General features: G+C 48.0%; 1 protein-coding gene across 1 annotated transcript in view; it reads left to right on the top strand.

The window, feature by feature from the left end:
• blo (bloated) overlaps positions 1 to 20,724 on the top strand; it is a 153,948-nt gene that overhangs the window by 345 nt on the left and 132,879 nt on the right. The window contains exon 2 of the mRNA XM_025307154.1: positions 7,891 to 8,298. Coding sequence (XP_025162939.1) covers positions 8,100 to 8,298 — 199 coding nt within the window. The 5' untranslated portion in view covers positions 7,891 to 8,099. The remainder of the gene's footprint in view (positions 1 to 7,890; positions 8,299 to 20,724) is intronic.

The raw sequence follows: 20,724 nt of genomic DNA on the forward strand, positions 1-20,724 counted from the left end.
GTGACGACCACAGTGACGACGGTCGCGACGACGATATTATTGGCACGAATCGGCTCGAAAGATCGAACCAGCTCGGTTGGATTGCACACCGGGTCGCCGCGGCCGCGCGCGGACGCTAATCGAAAGGGAAACGGTAGAGCGTCTTCGGTAGGTCGGCTGGCTGGCTAGCTGGCTAGCTGGCTAGCTGGCTGGCTGGCTGGTTGGCTGGTTGGCTGGCTGGCTGGCTGGCTGGCTGGCTGGCTGGCTGGTTCTCCGCCGTGTTCGCGGGGCCGAATAGATTATAGACGTCCCGCGCGAGAGCGAGAGCGCGAGCGCGAGTTATTTCGCCCGCAGATTGGATCTGCCGGTTGGCGGCCGCTCTGGCTCGCTCGCTTGCTCGCTCGTTTGACCGGCCGCTTGGTCGGGCGCTGGGCAAACTAGAAATCCAACGGAAGGGTAATATCCCATTAACTGAAAGATCAATTAACTCGCGTTAACGGACACTTTAATCACCGGTGTGTAGCTAGGGAGGCTAGGTCTCCTTCTCTCCTTCTCTCTCTCTCTCTCTCTCTCTCTCTCTCTCTCTCTCTCTCTCTCTCTCTCTCTCTCTGTCTCTCGTCTCTGTCTTTCTCTGGCGGCGCGCTCGAATCTAGGCGTTTAATCTGCTCGTTGCAAGATCGAGTCGGCCGATCATGCGCGAGCTCGCTATAGGGAGCGATCGCGATACGATGGCGAGGCCTCTCTCGCGGTACGAGAGCAGGATATCGGTGGACGCGTCCGCGCATATTATTCATTGATGCGGTCGCATTAACGACGTCTACGCTCACTCGCTCGCGTGCGCGCGCGAGTCGAAGCGGGAATAAACATTTATGGAAATCGATAGCTCTCTCCCCGACTCATGACGCGCTCGGTTTTAAGTCCGTCCGTGGATGTCTCGATTAGGCGAGTCTCGCGAATTAATACCGGCCGGGGGATTTATGAGCGCGAATTGCACGACGAATCGCGTTAACGCCGCGATTCCAAGCCGCCGGCCTCGTCCTACACGTGTCGCAGATGAAGCCTTTCATAAGTACGAACTCGAGTCGCGTAATTGCCGTATTGTTAGTCGATGATAGCTTCTTGGACGGTTTCAGGGTCAGCCGGCCCTACGAGAGCCATTCAACGGGCATGCCCGGTTGCGAGTACGATTTACGAGAAGAATGGCAACAACGGAACAGATCTTAGAGAAATGCGCGTCAATATTTTATTGTACCTGATAAAGTATAAATTTCATATAAATATATCAAAAAACTTGGCGCTGCTGGACCGAATAATTTCGGCATATTTGTTTCAAAGATTTTCCACATATCTGTTCCATATCAATCTATTATTAAAAATCGATATTTTATATTTATATATATATATATATATATATATATTCATGACTTCCAGAAGCAATAAATTAAATCATTAAATAATAAAATAATTAATACATTTACGATATTATATTTATATAATTTCAATCCATTCAGTCGTTAATGAGAACCGATGTCTATTACTAAACGTCAATATTTTATATTGTTATATATTCATAACTTTCAGAAGCAATAAATTAAATCGTCAGATAATGAAGTAATTAATATATTTACGATACTATATTTATATAATTTCGATCCATTCAGCCGTTAATGAGATCCAACATCGGCGGTATTTTCCCCAATTAGACGCGTCGCGTATAAATGCACGGTCCGCCTCGCCGTTGCTGCGCGTGAACTTGACACGAGATACCTAACCGTGTCTCTTGATATATCGCCTGTGTTTGACGGGTCAGTTTTCCAGCCGAATCCATCTCGCGAGAGCGTCATCTCGCTTCGTTCGCACGGATAACATCACGGCGCGATTCCGAGTCATATTTTGATGATTTTCCGACAGCGTTGTACACACTCAGCTCCCAAGTCGCGCTAACTTGTCTCCGAACGATCCTGGCAGGAATCGTCCGCTCCGACTCGCAGACTCGGTGCGGCGAGAACTCGATCGAGCCCTTTCGTCCACTTTCCTCTCGCCCACACTCGCCGCCACGGCTTGTCTCGGCTGTCCGCGCTCGCGAAGATGAAGATCGCGGCCCGAGCTGCGCGAATTCCTACCCGCCGGCTCCCCTCAGACATGCTTTTATCGCGAGCGTTTCAGTCCGCGCGCGCGCGTTGCGTGGCGATGATAGGGACGTGCGGCTATTGTAATAATAAAGAGAACGCACGCGAATATACGCGCGAGACGGTTGCAGCGATAAGCGGCGAGGTGTACCGAGGGCGGGAACTTTCGGCCTTGACGTGTACGAAGTGTGTCAGTGTTACTCGTACGAGCGAGCGAGCGAGCGAGCGAGAGAGAGAGAGAGAGAGAGAGAGAGAGAGAGAGAGAGAGAGAGAGAGAGAGAGAGAGAGAAACGCCGCTTTCGATGAAAATCGCCGTTGAATCCATTCACCATAATGCATCCGCGTAACGTGACCCTTGCAGCCGTCCAGATTTCTCCTCGCCCGCGGGATAAGCAATGGTCAGCCTCGCATAATCGAGCCGATGGAGAGGCGAGCTCGCTCCGTGTGCGAATAAAGTGCGATCGCTCGTCGTCGCTCTTTCCCTCTTATTTTTCTTTCTTCTCGGCTTCGCGAGTCGCCGTCCCGCGATTTCCATTTCTAGAGTCTACGTCATTCCTGTCGCTGCGCGCGAGCCGTGTCTTCCACGGAATGTTCTATTAGTTCTGAGTCATATTTCCGCATCGGCTAATAACGGCGGCATGCTAACGGTGGTGGTCTCCTCCCTCCTTCCTCTCGCGCCTCTCTTTCCAACGGATATTTAATATCCGCTTTCTTCGAGTCGGGGTCAGGAAAGAAACGGCGTGCGGCATGAGAAAAAAAATATTGCAGAGAGCTCGAAACGTTTGACGTGTACTATCCACCTAGGCAATTTCTACCTGGCATAATTAAACGCGCGGTTTCGTACGGAACGGCTGTTGTTCGTGAAGAGTTCAGCACGAAAAAAGGGATCGTCAATTCAAGGAGAGTTTCATAAACGCGCATTTCTCGATTGCCTTACCTTTCGGTCGCGCATCCTAGCATGACATTCTAAAATTAAATTAAACATTCCTCAGGCACCCCATCAATCAGATTCAACCGCGCTGCGCGGCGGGTTAAGCGGCAGATGTTAAGTGAGTGATAGGAATTTCTCGCTTCCCCGAGCTTGACATACGCAGACGAGAAAAAATGAAAATACGACGACGAAAATCGATTTCCAATACATGTTCCGGCCTCGATAAAGTCGGAACGAATATTGAATATGTATATGTCCATTTTTCCCGTCATGTTCTCTAATTCTGGACGTATCAAAAGCAAACAAATACCATGAAACGCGAATACGACTGTTGTGTAGAAACGTTTGAACGTTCGGCAGCTTCGGGATTATTGAGAGTGGAAAACAACAAAGGTAGACTCCCAAATAAAAACGTCATCGTCCATTTGCCGATGTCATAACTTTATTTTCTGCATATGGACTTTATTGAAGCAGCGGAGAATGCGAACTTTGATCCCACATATCTTGAAGATAAAGAACGGGCTCAAGCTGAATCCTTTTCAGAGGATCAATGTCAACTTATATATAATTATCGTTTAACACCGAGTTCAAGTCAGACTTCAAGGGTGAAAGGCAAGAAAACAGGCGATTTTTGCGCTCGCTCTTTCGTAGAACCCGTAGAGCGTTCCCCCTCGAAGAATCATTGACGCGTCGTATCGCGTCAATCGCCCGAGACTACGAAGCACGACGATGAGGCACGACGGGCAAATTTTAATCGAAGTTCGCACATGACGAATTTTTCCGGCCGGATCAACCGCGTATCCCTCGGTGACCTACAATCATATCCGATATACCGTGATGAATTTTTCAGCAAAGAATAATTGCTTACACGTCGATATTAATTTCCCGCTTGTAGCTGTGAAACTTCCGACTCGATGATAAATATATTACTCCTGACTGTTGACTCGGTCGTCGCACGACAAACGCACGCAATTCGTTCCCGTGAATTTTGCATACGGATGAGACAATCAATCCCCGAGCACTCTCTGCAGCGGCGTATAAAAACGGCAAGGTCGGACACGATAAAAACATCTCTAAAAATATCGCTGACGACGGTGCGCCGCGGCGGTCGCGGACGACGCGACGCGACGAAGCGGAAGCCTCGCGAGAGAGGCCGCTCATTATCATTATAAGCTCTTTATTTCGCTACATGTTTTTCGCGCTCTCGCGTAAAAACCGACGTCCTCTTTTTCTCCGGGAGACGCGCGCTTCGCCGTTGATCATTTTACCGCTACAAAGACCGCCACGATGCCACGCGCAGCTCTCAAAAGTAGTAAATAAACTCGTCCTGCTCTTCATGTCGGGACTTTTAATCCCCTCGACGGTTTACTTTCATGTCACGGCTTGATTGAAATATAATCCCACGGGCTTAAAGTACAAAACGCGCGTCAAGAGCAGGAGAGGAAAGGAATGAACAAAACTTGAATGTCCTATTTACAATTCATTCCCGTTTCCCTTTAACATTCCACTCTTCTCATCGATTATTTTGCCGTCAGCGTCATTAAAGACACCCACTCACTCGATGCGAAACGCGCCGCTACGTATCAATCGTGGGCGATTGTAACCGAAATTGCTTTGTCGACACAATCAGTATTCAACGCAAGTGCCTGATGCCGTCCTTGAGACAAATAAAACTGAGCAGTACGTACGTACACGTGCGCGCATTTTTATCAAGTATATTCAAGAACCATCGAGACCATCGAGAATGAATGACAGGTCGTTCGGGTGAGATTCTACGCGCTGACACGCGCGTAACAAGGGTGAACTGTGATAACAATTTTATCACCATTCTCGCGACGATGCGAAAATGAAAATACCAAGAGGAGGAGGAAAATAATACGAATACGGATGCATGTAGGAGCAACCCAAGGGGACATCTATTTTAAATGAGACCCGAGGGTGCGAACCGAGGGATTAAAATACACTTCCAGGCAGGTCCATAGCCATATGTGACGAAAGTCACCAGGACCCGCTAAACTCCATGGGGATACTTCAACGTGTATCCCACGGCTTCACACGCAATGTTAAATAAAACTGTATTTTTCGGGATTCTATATAGAGGGAGCGAACGGGCGTGAGAGAGAGGGAGGGAAGAAGAAAAATGTTTACGAGTTTTACAAAGATTTATACGACGGGTCGCTTTCATGTGTCTCTCTTCTAATCTCTTCATCACGTCGCGAACCACTCACGGATTCGATTCGAGGACGAGGGGTTGCGGAGGATCAAGGCAGGTCAAAGAAATAACTGGGATGGCTTTCGCCGAAACTTCGTGTCGAGCACGTCTAATATACGAGTGGCCCGGCTGAATGCGCGTTTCCTTCGTTTACCCGTCAACTACAATTCGAATAACAATAAAGTGAGGGATAAGGAGGCCTAGAGCGGACACATCGCGCTGCGGATCCCCATGATTTGAATCCGCCCGTCCGTTTCGTATATATTTCAAGCCGAAGGCTCGCGTTCCCTTTTTTTTCCTCTTCTTCTCGCTTTCTCGTTACAAGAGGAGAGGAGTTAGTGATTGATGCAAAGGGAATCACAGTCGCGTCCTCGCTCCCTCGTCGTGACATCCTTCCTACTGATCCATGTCGCGTCATCGTTATTATGACGCGACTACGAATAGCGACTGACGCAATGAAAGAGCCGGTGAAATTCGTCCCGTCTCGTATGTCGAACATGTATTCTCGTATATCAAATGGTACTGACAGAATGCAGGAGTAACGTTACGATAGTCCGGGGGATGCACACGAGACATGGGGTTTCGCCGAATTTCTCTAACGAATTTTCGGGATATTCGGGATTTTACATTCGTCACGAGACAAGACGTCGCGAGGCAGAAAAAAGTTTTCAATCGCGGCAATAAAAACGCTTTCTGTCGGGATACACAATCCCGCTCTCTAACTTCTACGCGTCTTACGTGTCGCGTATGTCGTATGAGAGACAGATAGACGGATGAAAAAGAGAGAAAAAGAGGGTGAGTGCGCGCAGCTGTCGCGGAATGGTGAAAAGCGCAAACTGGATGGACCGAGACGCAATAAACATTGCCGTTTCGCGCGCTGAGTGTTTAGCACCTCCCTCGTTGACTTTTATTGATATGTGACATATGTGTAGAAAGCCGATAATAAAATCAACGTCCGTCAGCATCACTCTCTGTCTCTCATCTTATTTTTTTCGCGAGGCCCTGTCGCAGACCCGGTCAAAGGTGCGAAGATTCGTGTCCGCGCTCTCGCGTAGATCTCGGAGGGAACGCTATTAGATCGAGAGGATATCGCTGCTAGGAGATTGCGAAGCCAGAAATGTAAACGCCAGTCGCTGCCTACGGCGGTGATCAAAGGAAGAGAGCGAGACAAGGATCCATGGGGGGGGGGATCCATGGGGATACGCACGGGGGATGTCCAAACCACTTTGTATTGGCAAACCGACGAAGCCGCTTTTATTCCCCGGATTACCTTTGTTATTTTCCCCTTTCCGACGATTCCGCAGCTCTCGAATGTCCAAACGTTCCTCCGCGTGTGCGTTTCATGGCGTTTGTCCGCTTTTGATACATCCGCGACTGAAAAGAGTACGTAACAGGAAAAAGTGGATGCACATATCCCGATATTACTGAGACCGGAACGTGCACATTGAACATCGTCGATTTTCGTCGTCGGATGCATATTTTTTTTTCTCGTCTGCACACGCATCGGCCTCGGGGGGGGGGGGGGACGGGAGCAATTCTCGCTAACCACTCGCTTAACCTTTGTCGTCCGTTTTGCGCCACGCAGTGCGAGTGACGCGTCGTCGCGACTCTCCGAGGGAGAACGCTCTACAGGTTCTATGAAATTCTATGAAATTTAAATTAAGGTGTCGTTGCGTTTATAGGTACGATAGGTACGATAGTATAGATGATAGGTACGATAGGTATAGATGATCGATACGAGGACGACGAATTGCCAGCACACACGTAATTATACGATGGCGCTTAATGCGGCCGAATGTAAAGAAAAAGTGAGCGAGCGCGCGCCGCCTTATCGCACAATCGCTCTCATTAGTGAACTTCTCATCAGCGCGAGACCCATGCCGATATTATGCGCCGTCATCGTCATCGCTGTCACTGTCATTATATCGTTGAGCATATCTCTGGCATCCCATCTGCCCGCACGGCGACAAAGAGAAGCATTATCACTCGTTGCGTTTATCATCATCTACCGCATGCCGCTGCTATAGACGTATCATCTTCGGCAACGCGCGATCGCTATCGCGCTCCTCTTTCTCTCGCGCGTTCACGCGCGCACATACTCACCGAGAGAGAGAGAGAGAGAGAGAGAGAGAGAGAGAGAGAGAGAGAGAGAGAGAGAGAGAGAGAGAGAGAGAGAGAGAGAGAGAGAGAGAGAGAGAGAGAGGGGAAGAGCATTCGCGTGCGGAAGTGACGAACGTGAACATCTCTCGTACGACAAGCGACAAAAGACGATCCTCGTTGACTAATTATTCGAGAAGCGGAGTAGTGATTCGGGGTCCGATGGAATTCCTTTGAAACTAACATCGACTTGACTCGCGAAGATTATCTCGTTAAATTGCCGATGAAAGTCGCGCGAGCGTCGTCTATCCGATATTCCCCTTTGACAATTATCGGCGAAGCACTCTATTTACTGAACGTCGTGAAACTTGCGCGAAAGCGGCGAAAATCTGACGAGTCTACTCTCGCGAATTATATAAACGAACGCAAATCAATAATTCCGACACGTGTCATCCAAGCGGGACGAACATATTTTGTTTGACGTAGAAAAAGAGACGAGATCGTTAAGAAGGACAAACAAAGCAGCTTTGTTTGGCTTCCAGATCGGAAATTGGGGTATTCTCCTGTAAGCAAAGGGAAGAAGCGAGGAAACGAGGTGAAAACGCGAGAGAGGGAGCTTAGCTTCAGATTTCAGATCCAAGCGCGCATGAGCGCGTCAGGGGATTGATAAAAACTAAAACTCACGACAAAAAAAGCGAACCCTCTGGCAAAACGAGCGAATCCATTTCGATATAAGCAGATTACATATGGCATGAACATTCGAGAACGAAAGACACGAGAAAGGAAGATGCTGACGATACAGCGTTCAGACTCTTTGAGAGAGGGAGAAGGCTGCAGCCCTCCGAGCACGCATTTGATAGCCCCTGTCATATCCGGGGCTTCCGTCATCGTGTGGAAGCCCGCCGAAAGAAGCGTCTCCTTCAATCGAGACGTCCATGTGAAGAGGATCGGTGAGTCCAGGCAAAATCACACCATACAAACCGCGAACATATCCTGCATATGCGTATAACTTTCTACGGCGGAGCGACATAACATTACGCTATGACGATGTGGATATAACGAGATCGGGGTAGATTAACGTGACGCTGCTTGATTCGTTCGATTGATTCGGCGCGCACGTGCGACTTCTTTTGGCGTGTATTTGTTCCGTGTGAGAATCCCTCGACTAATTTACCAGCCGACTAAAAGCCTCGGAAGTTTCGATAACGCGGCCGAAACGTTGACGTGCCCTCTGTACTTTTTTCATATCCTTTTTCCCTCAGATCAAATTTACGCGATAAATTTCGCCGTAAGTCGATTCCACACGCGAGTTCTGCGCGTGTCGGGGTCCTAGATGCATATCTAAAATATTGACTATGCGCGGAAACGTAAAATCAGATAAAGTCTACACGTAAAAAGAGTCCTCGGTGTTACGGTGGGAGTAGCCCTTTTGAACGTTGGCGGCCTAACAGTACCGCGATCCATATCCACCGGCGAAGGTCGCGTGTACCGTTTGCCGAATTAAAATCTGATAAAAGCAGATTTTACGCGGCGATGCGTCCGCGAGGATGATCTTCCGGTACGATTCGCCGTAAAAGCATAAGCATACGCGTCCGGAATTTAATGCGCGTCGCCGTTGTAAAAGCACGTTCACACACTCGCGCGCGAGCGTGTGAAGCAAGTCGGCGGAGGAGGAGAGCCTGAGAGAGAGAGAGAGAGAGAGAGAGAGAGAGAGAGAGAGAGATCGCGCAAAATGATTTTACCTCGCGATGCCGCGATGTCTTGTGTTTCAGAAAAAATTACGGGCCTGCCCTAGAGCGATCCCAGATTGTGGAAATTATTCGCGGCCGCTTCCCTCTTCTCTCTCTCTCTCTCTCTCTCTGCACCTCGCCTCTCTCTTTCTCGCGCGTTCGCCTTCCGCGAGATCTCGTCCCTCGGCGACGCGATCGCCGCTTCCGAGAAGCGTGCCGACTGGGAAATTATGCCGGCCGTCGCGCGAAATTCCGCCGGCGAGCGCGATATGACGCGATTGCATCTCGTCGCGAGCGCGTTAAAATCGTGGCGGCGACGGCGGAGCCGTGCGAGGACTCGCGCAGATTCCTGCCGATGCGTAGGGCTGAGAAATCGATCGATCGGAACGTCGTGGCGCGTCAAGCAGCGTCGTGAATCATCTTCACCGAGCTCCACGTGTAATTCGCTCCGTGTGTAACTTGTGCGCTCTAACTCGCAACGAGCCCTCGATGTCGGTGTGTGTGTGTGTAACATTACTTAATCAGCCCGTCGCACACTAACGGCACGAAGTAATCTTCGTTGCGCTACGGATCTGTTTTCTCGCCTTGCTCTCGTGTTGTCTAATATGGCATTAATTATCCGCGGTATTAATCGGCGCTTACGGTTGATCCATAATTGAAATAACGTAACCATGTAACCTTAACGACAACTCCGCGTGTCTCGCGAATCTCGCGTTTTCCCCGCTGAAGGTGACGGCAACGTCGTGACCTTGACGAGGAGAAGGTCCTCGAGTTGTCGTCATCTTCAGGTCCGCGGGAAGACGGCGTCGTCTCTCGAAGGGCGCGCGTTGTCTCTCGCGGTTTCACTCCACTGCGATATGTGGGATTGTATTGGTATTGGTTTTGTGTGTGTGTGTATTACAGCAGGACTCAACCGCACTTCTAATTATTTATGTTAATATTCCATCTCTCTCTCTCTCTCTCTCTCTCTCTCTCTCTCTCTCTCTCTCTCTCTCTCTCTTATTCTCTGCGCGAAGAGAGCGCAGATACTGATTCGTGTGTCACAATCCCCCATTCCGAAGCTTCGCCAACGGTTTCGTTAAAAATGTTAATAACATGAAAGCTTGCCGCTCCGGGAAGAAGCTGTGAGATTGAGTTCTATTGGAAATTAATCAAGAGTAATATTCCGCTGTCTGTCCGTAATCTATAAGATTAAGCGCGCTGAGGGGACACAAATATCCTCCAGATTTGTCGAGGGACGTCGCGCGCCCAGCTGCGACTCATCATTATGTCGTGTCTCGTGTTACGCTCTCCAAATGGTCGAGCTATAATTAAAGTCGAGAGAACTAAGCTTCATTACCGGGACGAAAGGAAGAAATCGCACGACCGATTAAGCCTCCAGGTCGCCGACGAGACGCGTGGCCACGCGCGCGGTATTACTCTGGGTCACGTAGATACGCTAAAAGCGGCGTGCCGAGATCTCGAGGTGCGGCGCTTCTATCTTATTTATGAGCAATTTCAGGAAAGCAACTTAATGTGCCACGCACTAAGAGTTGCGGCAAAACGCGGAATAAAGCCGTCGGGTAAAGCCCGAACGTAACGAACCGTCGTAAATTATAAGCATTTCTGCTTGTCGTGTCGTTCGCCGTGATTGCGATATGAATCGCTAGATTTTGGCTCCCCTTCGGCCCAAGTTCTAAATGTATTTGCCCCAAATAAAAGAATATTCGATATGGTCCGACACGTGGTCGGCCGAGGGTGAAAAACCAATATTTGTGTTCCCCCATGTCCGACTTATCGTAACTTTCCTACCGTCCCGGGCACTTGCCGGGCGATGAAAATCATGCAACCAGCCGCAATATCGACGGCGGAATAAAAATTTCATGTGTCATGTATATTTACGTGATATAACGCACCTTTCCCGAAGCGCGGTGAGGAAAAAATTAATGACTACTATCTACTATTAAGCCGCAGTAACTCTCCCGAGAACTCGACCGTGGAGTTTCTTTTATTTTATTATGTCGGAATATGTGCACGCACCCTAAGTCTTTACGATCGCGAGCACTCAGCTGCATATATCGGGGTTGTTACATAACGCTATATACGTCCGCGCGTGCGTGCGAGCGTAAAATATCGGAGAGAAGGATCCTGCGACGTACGTGAGCTCGCGATTTTTCTCAAAGAGAAAATTCCGAGGGAGGGTGACTGCTCCTCTGCGTTTCTCCTGACCGATCTCGCGACTTGGATTATATCACCGGCGAGTCCGCGCTCGACAGCACAACACATTCAAATGTCCGACGTGTCCATCCGGTTTGAAATTATAATCGATTCGGGAGATCCGAATATCGAGGTGACACGAGGTGATCCGTCCGTTTGCGCGTCCGAATCGTTAATTAGCGACGGAAATGTTCTTCCTCGTGTGATCCTCCTTATAGATTTCAAGGGACACACCGAGGACACACAGACGACAAGGTCCAAGTATCATTGCCGCGATCGGACGAGGAGGTCGACGAACCTCCTCCTCAGCCGTCCCGTTCTTTTTTTTTTGCGCCGACGACGCGAGCAATAAAAACGTATACTTCACTCGGTGCGAGTCGCCGCGAAATCGCGCAATAATCGACTCGAGAGCCGAGCGAGCATAATTAAATTCACCAATTTATCACCGTACTTTAGCCGGACGTTGCTACCACTGGTCGCCGTACTGTATCGGAGGACTATACCTGCTCGCAAGAATATTCCCACGATTTCCACCGATTGACAGTTACGTTTCTAACGCGCGAGTCGCGACCGACCACGGAGGAGATCTTTCCACGATCCGTTTCCCTGCGTGTCGATCAATATCACTTTTTCTCAACGGCATCTTCCAACGATAATTAAATTTATCGACATGTGGGAATCTAATTACCTATCCGAACGTTTAAAAGGGTAGCCCGTCACTAACACGCAGTTCAACCACGATATACCCTAGAATAATAGAGGGGATCCTCCTTTGTTTCCTAATACGTTGAAAATTTCAACGCTAATTGAATATCTAGCCCCTGGGTTTCCCGTCCCCCGTCAACCCCGCGGCGTCTTTCCACCCACTTGATGTCGATGCGTGTCTTCTATTTATTTCTCGATTATATACGTCGCGTAATTTATATCGGCTAAGAATTTTTCATTTACTATAATTTGTCTCACTTCGCCAACTTCGCTTGATTAATATCGATGGGTTCCTGTCGGTTTCGTATCGTTAAGTTAATTGAATTGGTATCTTCTTCGTTTCATTAAAAGGGATAATACGAGCTGTACATACACCAGTAAACAAGGGTAGCTTCCCTTAATCGTTATTACACATAAGGCGAAGTAATATATATTAATTACGAAATTCTCGGCTCAACTGTAATCCTCCATATGAACTTCGCAACATCAATATTGATGTGCATTTGTCATGTACTCAAACGCGAGTTAATACGACTATCGTTTTGACAAGCTTAATGGGGGGTTGGAATTATTTGCCGAACAATCCTTTGAAGAGCAAAGGACCCTTCCCCGTATCATGTCTTTGCCGTAATGGCCACGAAATTTTGCGGTTAATGCCCTCGGCTTTGTTCCTCTACTCAACTGTATTACATTGCGGATTCAACCTTTCAAGACTAACGCGCAAATGAATATGTCTAATGTCCGGGGAGTTATTTCACCAAATCTAACATTCCCTTTTATCTTACACAGTCGATTAAAATCGAGAAAAAGAAAGCAAATTGGGGAATCCTTTTATTTATCGGAGAAGAGTCGACGCGCGCGTCCGGAGATTCTTTCGTCAATCGAATGTACGCGACCTGTCCAACCTCAATCGCAGAGTGCGTCCTAAACGAAGAGAGTGCATCCTCTCCTCCGCAAAAAAAAAAAGAAAGAAATATCTCACGTCCAAATCGCCAAAACCTGTTGGCGAGACATATGTTTTTAATATTCCCTCCTCTCTCTCTCTCTCTCTCTCTCTCTCTCTCTCTCTCTTCCCGTGTTCCTTGCCTCTCTCTCTCTCTTTCCCTTTCTCCGTCTCGTTGTCTCACTCTCGCTTCCTCTTCTCTCTGTTCGCCTTTCTCTTCCCGCTGTCAATGCGGGCGGTCTCAAGTGGTCAGCCTAGTTGGGTGCAGCACTATGTTCGCGTATATGCCTCGTCCCAGCTTGTTAAGGACCTCTTGTGTCGTCCGTATTATCCCGCCTGCCGGCGTTTCCTGGACCGTCGCGTGCTCTGCGATCGCAGAAACCGAAGGGCTTTAATCCGCCAGCAGCAACGTTGGTGCACGCGCGCGTGCACGCACGTCTGTATGTGTAATGAAGTGTAATATGGTCCGCGATCGTGCCGTGAACTTCGTTAGAGCCCTAATGGACATGGCACGGAAATTGCTACGAGATCCACCACGCATTGTGGAATTAACTGCCTGCAGAACCCGATCACGGGGAAGAGACAGATGAGCAGAGAGAGAGAGAGAGAGAGAGAGAGAGAGAGAGAGAGAGAGAGGGAGAGAGAGAGAGAGAGAGAGAGAGAGAGAGAGAGAGAGAGAGAGAGAGACAGAGGGAAGAAAAAGAGCCAATCGCTGACCTTTTAGTCGCGATTGTTAATTGTTCGCCAATTTCGAGTGTCACGATGCGTAAGACTCTGTATCGCCATATCCAGGAAATTAAACGGTTCAAGCCGATTGTTAGACAAGCTGGCAATTCGAGAGCTGCTTTCAATTCCTCACAAAATTAGCTCAATTTCTCCTCGTAGCTACAGACTATCGAATGCAAACTCAAACCTACAGATTATCGAGTGCGAACACAATCGCAACGCAACGATTTCGCGATCGAGTCACAGTGAGCTGAACACATAGGCAGGTACGAAGGATGCATCCTGAGCCAAAGGCACGGAGATCTCCTATCGGACATATTGCTTTAGTAATCCATCGTCAACAGCGTAACATAAACACTCCCTGAAAGAGATGCAACACTGCATGTAATCAGTATCGAATTAGTGTTCTCACACGTAAGTACACAGAGACGGTTGCCGTTATGCAAAGCAAGGCTCGCAAAACGTGATAATAACAGAATCTATAGCTTCAGAGAGCTGTTTGTTCAACATGTCCGAACGGAAACCGTGAGATTTCGGAGATTATTTCTTGCAACGTTCGTTGATAATCTTAACGCGGCCATGTGTGCATGATCTGATTTTGTCAGTGCGGCTGTGCGTCCAAATGTGAAAAACAAAGAGACTGTTTTTCAACGGTAAAGAGTAAACCGTCGGTTTCGCGTCTCGGAAAAGGTGTACATTTTCCCTGTGTAAATTTTCATATTTTCTCGCGTTTTCCAATACAGGAATAAAGCGGGAAAGAATTTCAGCGCAGAAATTTATTCCGCCGCACGGAACACGGTAAATTTTGCGGCAACAGTAAGCCTCGGAGCCTTGAATAAAACGCAAGAATAATGAATTAATCCAGAATATATTCCTCGTTACAAATCCCTCTGCAGGCAATAAAATTCTCTGTTCGCGTGAAAACGAGGATATAAGTAAATATTTATACCGATTACATTTCAAGCGAGCTTCCGCTATAGTATTACGCTGGGTCACGTAGACACGCTAAAAGCGGCAGGTAAAGGTTTTCGTCCGTTCTCAGGTCAGTGAATTTTTCGACGCTAATTATCTCCATATCGAGCCCGGATCGAGCCCATTACAGATACCATCGCGGAATATTTTTATATTCCCCCTCGTATCGCACTCGCGTCGGCATTACGTTCTTCTCGAATCTTTGTCTTCATCGGTTGCGTGCCGGACGGCCCCTAAGGTCGCGAGCGACTCGAGGCAGAAACAAGGAAGTGCCGGGATATCGGACGGACCGGTATCTCGAGTTGAGAACGTGGGGGTCGCACCGGCGTCTCACTTTTGTGAGACGCTTGCTCCTGAGACGGGGCGCAGGAGGGGGGGGGGGAGAGGGAAGAGAGGCCTCTACGTACGTAAAGGCAGGGCAGGAAGAGGTTACAGAGGTGAGACACGTACAGATTATGGGAATACAAATTAGCGCGACCCGACCGTGAACATCCGCCGCTAGTTCGCGCGCGCCTAACGCGATCTCCCTCCCCGCGACTCAAAAAATCCGCTCGAGTTCTGCCTCCTGCCGCCGCCGCACCGCCGCGTCTCTCCGCTACGGAAACGAGCGCGCCGGCGGAACTTTCGCCGTAAAGAATTTCAATTGATCTCTCGCTGGATGCTCGTACTAATGCAGCAGGGTCAATTAGAAGTCACGGAAGAGATAGGGAGAGAAAGGGTGAGAAAATTCTCTCTTTAGATTGAATCGAGGGGCAGAGGTAGAGAGGTAGAGAGAGAGAGAGAGAGAGGTAGAGAGAGAGAGAGAGAGAGAGAGAGAGAGAGAGAAAAAGGGGAGAGACAGAGACAGGGAAAGAGAGAGTTCGACATAAACTCGGGACTCGTCGTTTCCCTTCGCGACGAGAGTTCCTGCGGCTTGTCTTTCGCTGGCAGATTAATTCACGCGATTTGAGGAACGCGTCAATCCACAAGCGATAGTCCGACGGCAGCGAGAATGCACTTGCAAGGTATTTGCAATTATGACATCATGCACTCAAATCATTCATCAGTGTCAACGCTGCGGGTTTTTCCTGGTGGTTTACTCGCTCGGGTGTTCGCGTTCGTCGTCGGTGATCAATCTTCGGAAATTAGCTTTCGCTTGTTCAAAGTTCTATAGTTAATAAAAGCCGTGGAATTAAATGATAGCAGGAGAACATGAGGAAGAGCTGGAGAGAGAGAGAGAGAGAGAGAGAGAGAGAGAGAGAGAGAAAGGGCGGGAGAGGGTGAAGAAGGGAGAAAAAGAGGACAGCGCGAAAATGCGAAACTAGCGGGAAATAATACGGAGTAACGAACCGATAATGCGTAACGTCGCGCGAGTTTACGAGCGTGGCGCAAAAAGATTCGCTAACGAGAAAACTTGCGTGAGTCGCGGGCATGTCTCAAAGAAGGAACGAAGTCGCTGCGCGCCGTCCCGCTGCGAAGTCGAAGTCGCCTTCGTAGGCCGACTCTCGTATCGATTCGCGCGGCGGCAACGATACGGCGTACCGCCGCCGGCGCCGCACGAAGGGCAGTTAATACGTTCGCAATAAGCCCTCGAGACAGAGCAGATTAGCGTGTGATCCTCTGTAAGAACTCTGACCCGTGCGCTATTTTCATTTCCGGCAATCCTTTTTCCTCGTCTGCAACAACAGTAATATCTCTGCCGGCTCGACGCCCTCGCGAGAGAACGACCCGAAGCGGCCATCTCTCGCATCGCTATTGGTATGCGAGTGTCGTTCGTCGCGATTAAACGTGTATTTATACGGGACAGAAGCTCGTTAGTACGCACCCGAATGTACGTTTGAATAAATATTTCCGATCGCGGTGACGCACATATCGTTTCTCGTAACTGAATTGTTGCTTGTTTCGCCCTATTCTGTTACGTGACAGCAGGGTTATTGCTTTCGTGCTGTATCGAGACGGAGGGGATTAGCGCAATCCGCGCGAATTGATCCGTGGGCTATCTTCACTTCGGACAATTCTTTTTCCTTACCTACAGCAATATCTCAGCCGGCTCGACGTCTTCGCGAGAATGACATGGGCTTCGTACAGGTGTTCAGCCCGAAGCGGCCATCCCTCGTATCGTATCGCTATTAGTATGCGACTTATCGTTCGTCGCGCTGAAATGTATATTTATACAGGACTAAAGCTCTCGTTAGTACGCACCTGAATGTACGCGTGAATAAATATGTCCGACCGCGGTGATGAACATATCATTCCTCGTAACTAAATTATCTCTTGTTTCGCCCTGTAATTCTGTTACGTGGCAGCCGGATTATTGTTTTCGCGATGGAGCGGATCAACGCGAGCCGCGCGAATTGATCCGTGCGCCATCTTTATTTCCGACAATTATTTTTCCTTGCCTACAGCATCTCAGCCGGCTCGTTCTCACGCGAACGACGGCTTCGAGTGGATGCCCGGCCCGAAGTGGCTATCTCTCGTGTCGCTATTAGTATGCGACTTATCGTTCGTCGCGATTAAACGTATTTATGCATGACTAAAGCCCCCCTTTCGGTACGCACGTACCGAATGCACGTTTGAATAAATATTTTCCACCGCGCCAACGAATCCATTCTCGTAACTGAATTTCCGCTTATTTCACCCTATTCTGTTACCTGGCAGCGGGATTATTGTTCCCGCGTTGAAATGAGCCGGTGATTCGCGAGTGGGATCTGGCGAAGAGGAAAGAGAGATCAGAGAGGAAGAGAGAGGAGGAGTTAGAGGCAGAAAAAATCGGCGGCTATTCCGGCCTGTTACACAATAATCGGTGAGCGAGCTCTGCCTTTCGAGGATATGTCCCTTCGAGCGTCGACGGCAGGGCTTAATATATCGCGAATTACGTGCGTTCGATATGATACATTGAGTATACTTTTATAAGACTTATCTATATTTTCTCTTCTTTTTCACGTCTCGCGGCGTGCTGTACGTATATACGGCGGTACTCGCGAATCTTACTGAACGCGGAATCGCTCCAGGGATCCGTGCGTAATCGTCGTTTGCACGATCGAGCACGTTAGCGTATCGATTAATAATTAACTCAGGGCCGATCTCAGGACGCGTTGAGCCGGCGCGCGTTGGATTAGAACCATCATTTCCGGAGTCTTAGCTCCTCTCGGGCCACATGTACAAGGACTGCGATTGAAAAAGCGGCGTGAAAAAAGAAGAAGCGAGAGAGCAGAGAAGGAGAGGGTGAACGCCGGGGAAAGAGATAGCCGATCGATAATTTTATGCCTATTAAAAGATTCATTTAACTTCACGAGCAAAGCGGACGTTCAATTTTATTACAGGACGGTAATAAAATTCAGCAATATACGCGCGCGCGTACTAACGTGCACGTACACGCTTACGTATGTACGGTTTAACAATAAACAATAATCTAATGCGCCATTTTATCATTAATTAAATCACGTGTCCGCCGGCGAAAATAACTATTCCCCGGCCTTCATTCAGTATGACCGGGGGAGTAATCACTTCGTGATTACGTTACTGAATTTATTATTCTGTTACGCAATAAGGGAGTTCGCGTTTTCTCCAACTCGTACGGTAACACATTTATTACCTTCGTATTTACTTTGTTGGCGACTTTTTCGTTATTACCTTCGTCTTATTGTTAATTCACAAAGTACACAAAATTCCGCCCTCGAAATGAAATAATGTCCGTGATAACAGTATTAGGTGCTCGAAACGCGGTTGAGGCGCACCGCGGATTATCGCTTTGTTAAATAATATCCCTCTGAAACACGAGAAAAGCCGTATTATCAAGCTGTCACGTGTAATCAAGCTGTGAATAATCAAAGAGTATGAATTTGCTAATGGCGTGCGAGCATGAAATATGACTCCCCTCTGTGCGTGCCCGACGCGGCTCTTTCCCTCGCAGGTGGACGATATAATTAACGTGTGCAGCTCGCGGATCAACAGCGCTCCGACGTTGTCGATATGTAGGAATACAGAGTGTAAGCTCTCTGAGACGTGCAAAAGCGCGAGGCTACGTGTTTTACGTCGGAAATTTCAAGAAAATGCACCGACATTCTCCGGATCAATAAAACCCGACTATAATCTGGAGATCAAAAGATCTGGAACTTATAGCGGGAATAGGAGCGATAACTGATCATGCGATACTAAAATAATACACGTGGCGTGTGTGTGTGTGTGTGTGTGTGTGTGTGTGCAACGCGGCTCGCTCAATCCTATCATAAATTCATCGTGCGTACGCGTTTTCTCGGCGCAACATTTTTGCGCTAATGCATTCGCGACAATTAAATTACCGTCTACCTGACGATAGAGCATCAATCAGTATCGACCGACCACCTCGTTGCATCTCGTTGACGACAGAGCTCGAGATGCACAGGTGACCGCGCGGAGAGAGGCTCGTCTCGCCGGCGCACAGTGGGCCGAGACCAGTCAAAAGCTGGACAAATATTAAGTACTTTGTGTAAATGAGAAAATATGTTTTTATTTAAGGATTTTTGAAGATAGCTACGTTATGGTGTACGGTATAAGGACGATTTATTTCTCAGCGTTTGCTGAGATTCAACTGCGCAAATTTCGTATAGACCGTCCCAGGCAGGAATATAATATTCTTTCGCACACAAGAGTGATGAGGCTCAGGGTTTATGAGATGCAAGAGCATGGCGGCAAAGGATTGCAAAGAACGAACGTTTGCGTCGGACGTTTTTTCATACGTGGAAAATTTCTCATGTAATAAGTCCTGTTCCTTCTGCAGATTCAGTATTAATAAAACCGTCGTGTAAATATCGCGGAGTACTTGCTGAGATTCAGAAGCGCGAATTAAAACTCCAGGCGGACGTTCGAGACGACCCTTTGATCTACATCTAAGTCCGCTGAGCAAACGCGAGAGGGCGAGATAGAAAGGGGGAGAAAGAAAGGAAAAGAGACGAAGGAATAATTAATATAGAAATTGCCATGGAATATACGTTATGCAGACAAACATGCAATATCGAAGACTCATCGAAAAACCCATCTATTTAATTTGACTGTCAGCAATCTTAAAATCCATTACCGCTTCAACGCTTGTTTGTGGTGAGAAGGAAAATGAAGTGTTTTAATGTCCAAATATTCGCGCGCGCGGGCGCTCCGTGCGCGATCGTGCTTTTGTCAGCGGCATATACATCCTCGTTTCATATAAATATGTTACCGCCTTATAATGAAGCTTTCAAATAAACTCGCCCGCTAACAGATCGAGCATTTTAAAAGTTCCGTGAGATACGTATATACATATATATGTTCTCGTAATAGAAATCGCGCTTGTTTACCGTACGTTGATTATTTATTCGACGAATGAGATTTACTTTTACACCGCCTGCATGTTTTTCGTTCTTGATAAAGCATCTGATGAGATGCGAGATTGTGTTCCGCTCGCGTCCGTGTTTGAATTCATTATTCCATATTTGTTTAAGGAAGGGAATGCGTATTTCCTCGGTGTTTACCTTCGGTGTACGAAACAATCAACCTGCCTATACGACCTATGTCGTTTTTAGTAAAATGTATGACGAGCAAATAGAATGACTACTAATGGGGCATACTTTACGCAAGCGTATTTTCCATCCCTTGCTTGTCTATTTCGCAAATGTATCCATCGACAAATCAATACGGGAATTTATTATTAATAAACCGTCTCGCGTAGATAATTTGCCCCAATCGCGCTATTTATATTCAAATATGCACGAACACATTTCGTGCATATAATAATGAAATTTCTCACCTGCTGTCTGTTTGTTTATTCGTACGAGCATAATATTGGGGAATTAGAAAGAATCGATACGCGCCAATCACTTATCTCTCTGAACATTTTGGCAGCTGCTGTCACGTATACGTGATTTCGCGAACCCATCGGTTACCAACCGCTGTCGTGTGATTTCACTCTGTCGCCTGCTATTGACGTCGTGCGTGCGTAATTTTATTCTATCGCACATAGAAGCGACGTGGCTCCTGGTGATTGAGATACAAGAGCGTGGCAATAAAGGATAACAAAGTACATCTGCGTCGAACGAATTTCCGTACATGGAAAATTTCTCGTTGTTCGATGTCTTCCCGCCCTCTCTCTCTCTCTCTCTCTCTCTCTCTCTCTA

The sequence above is a fragment of the Harpegnathos saltator genome, unplaced genomic scaffold, assembly GCF_003227715.2.
Source record: "Harpegnathos saltator strain DR-91 unplaced genomic scaffold, Hsal_v8.6 scaffold833, whole genome shotgun sequence".
Classification (NCBI taxonomy): Eukaryota; Metazoa; Arthropoda; class Insecta; order Hymenoptera; family Formicidae; genus Harpegnathos; species Harpegnathos saltator.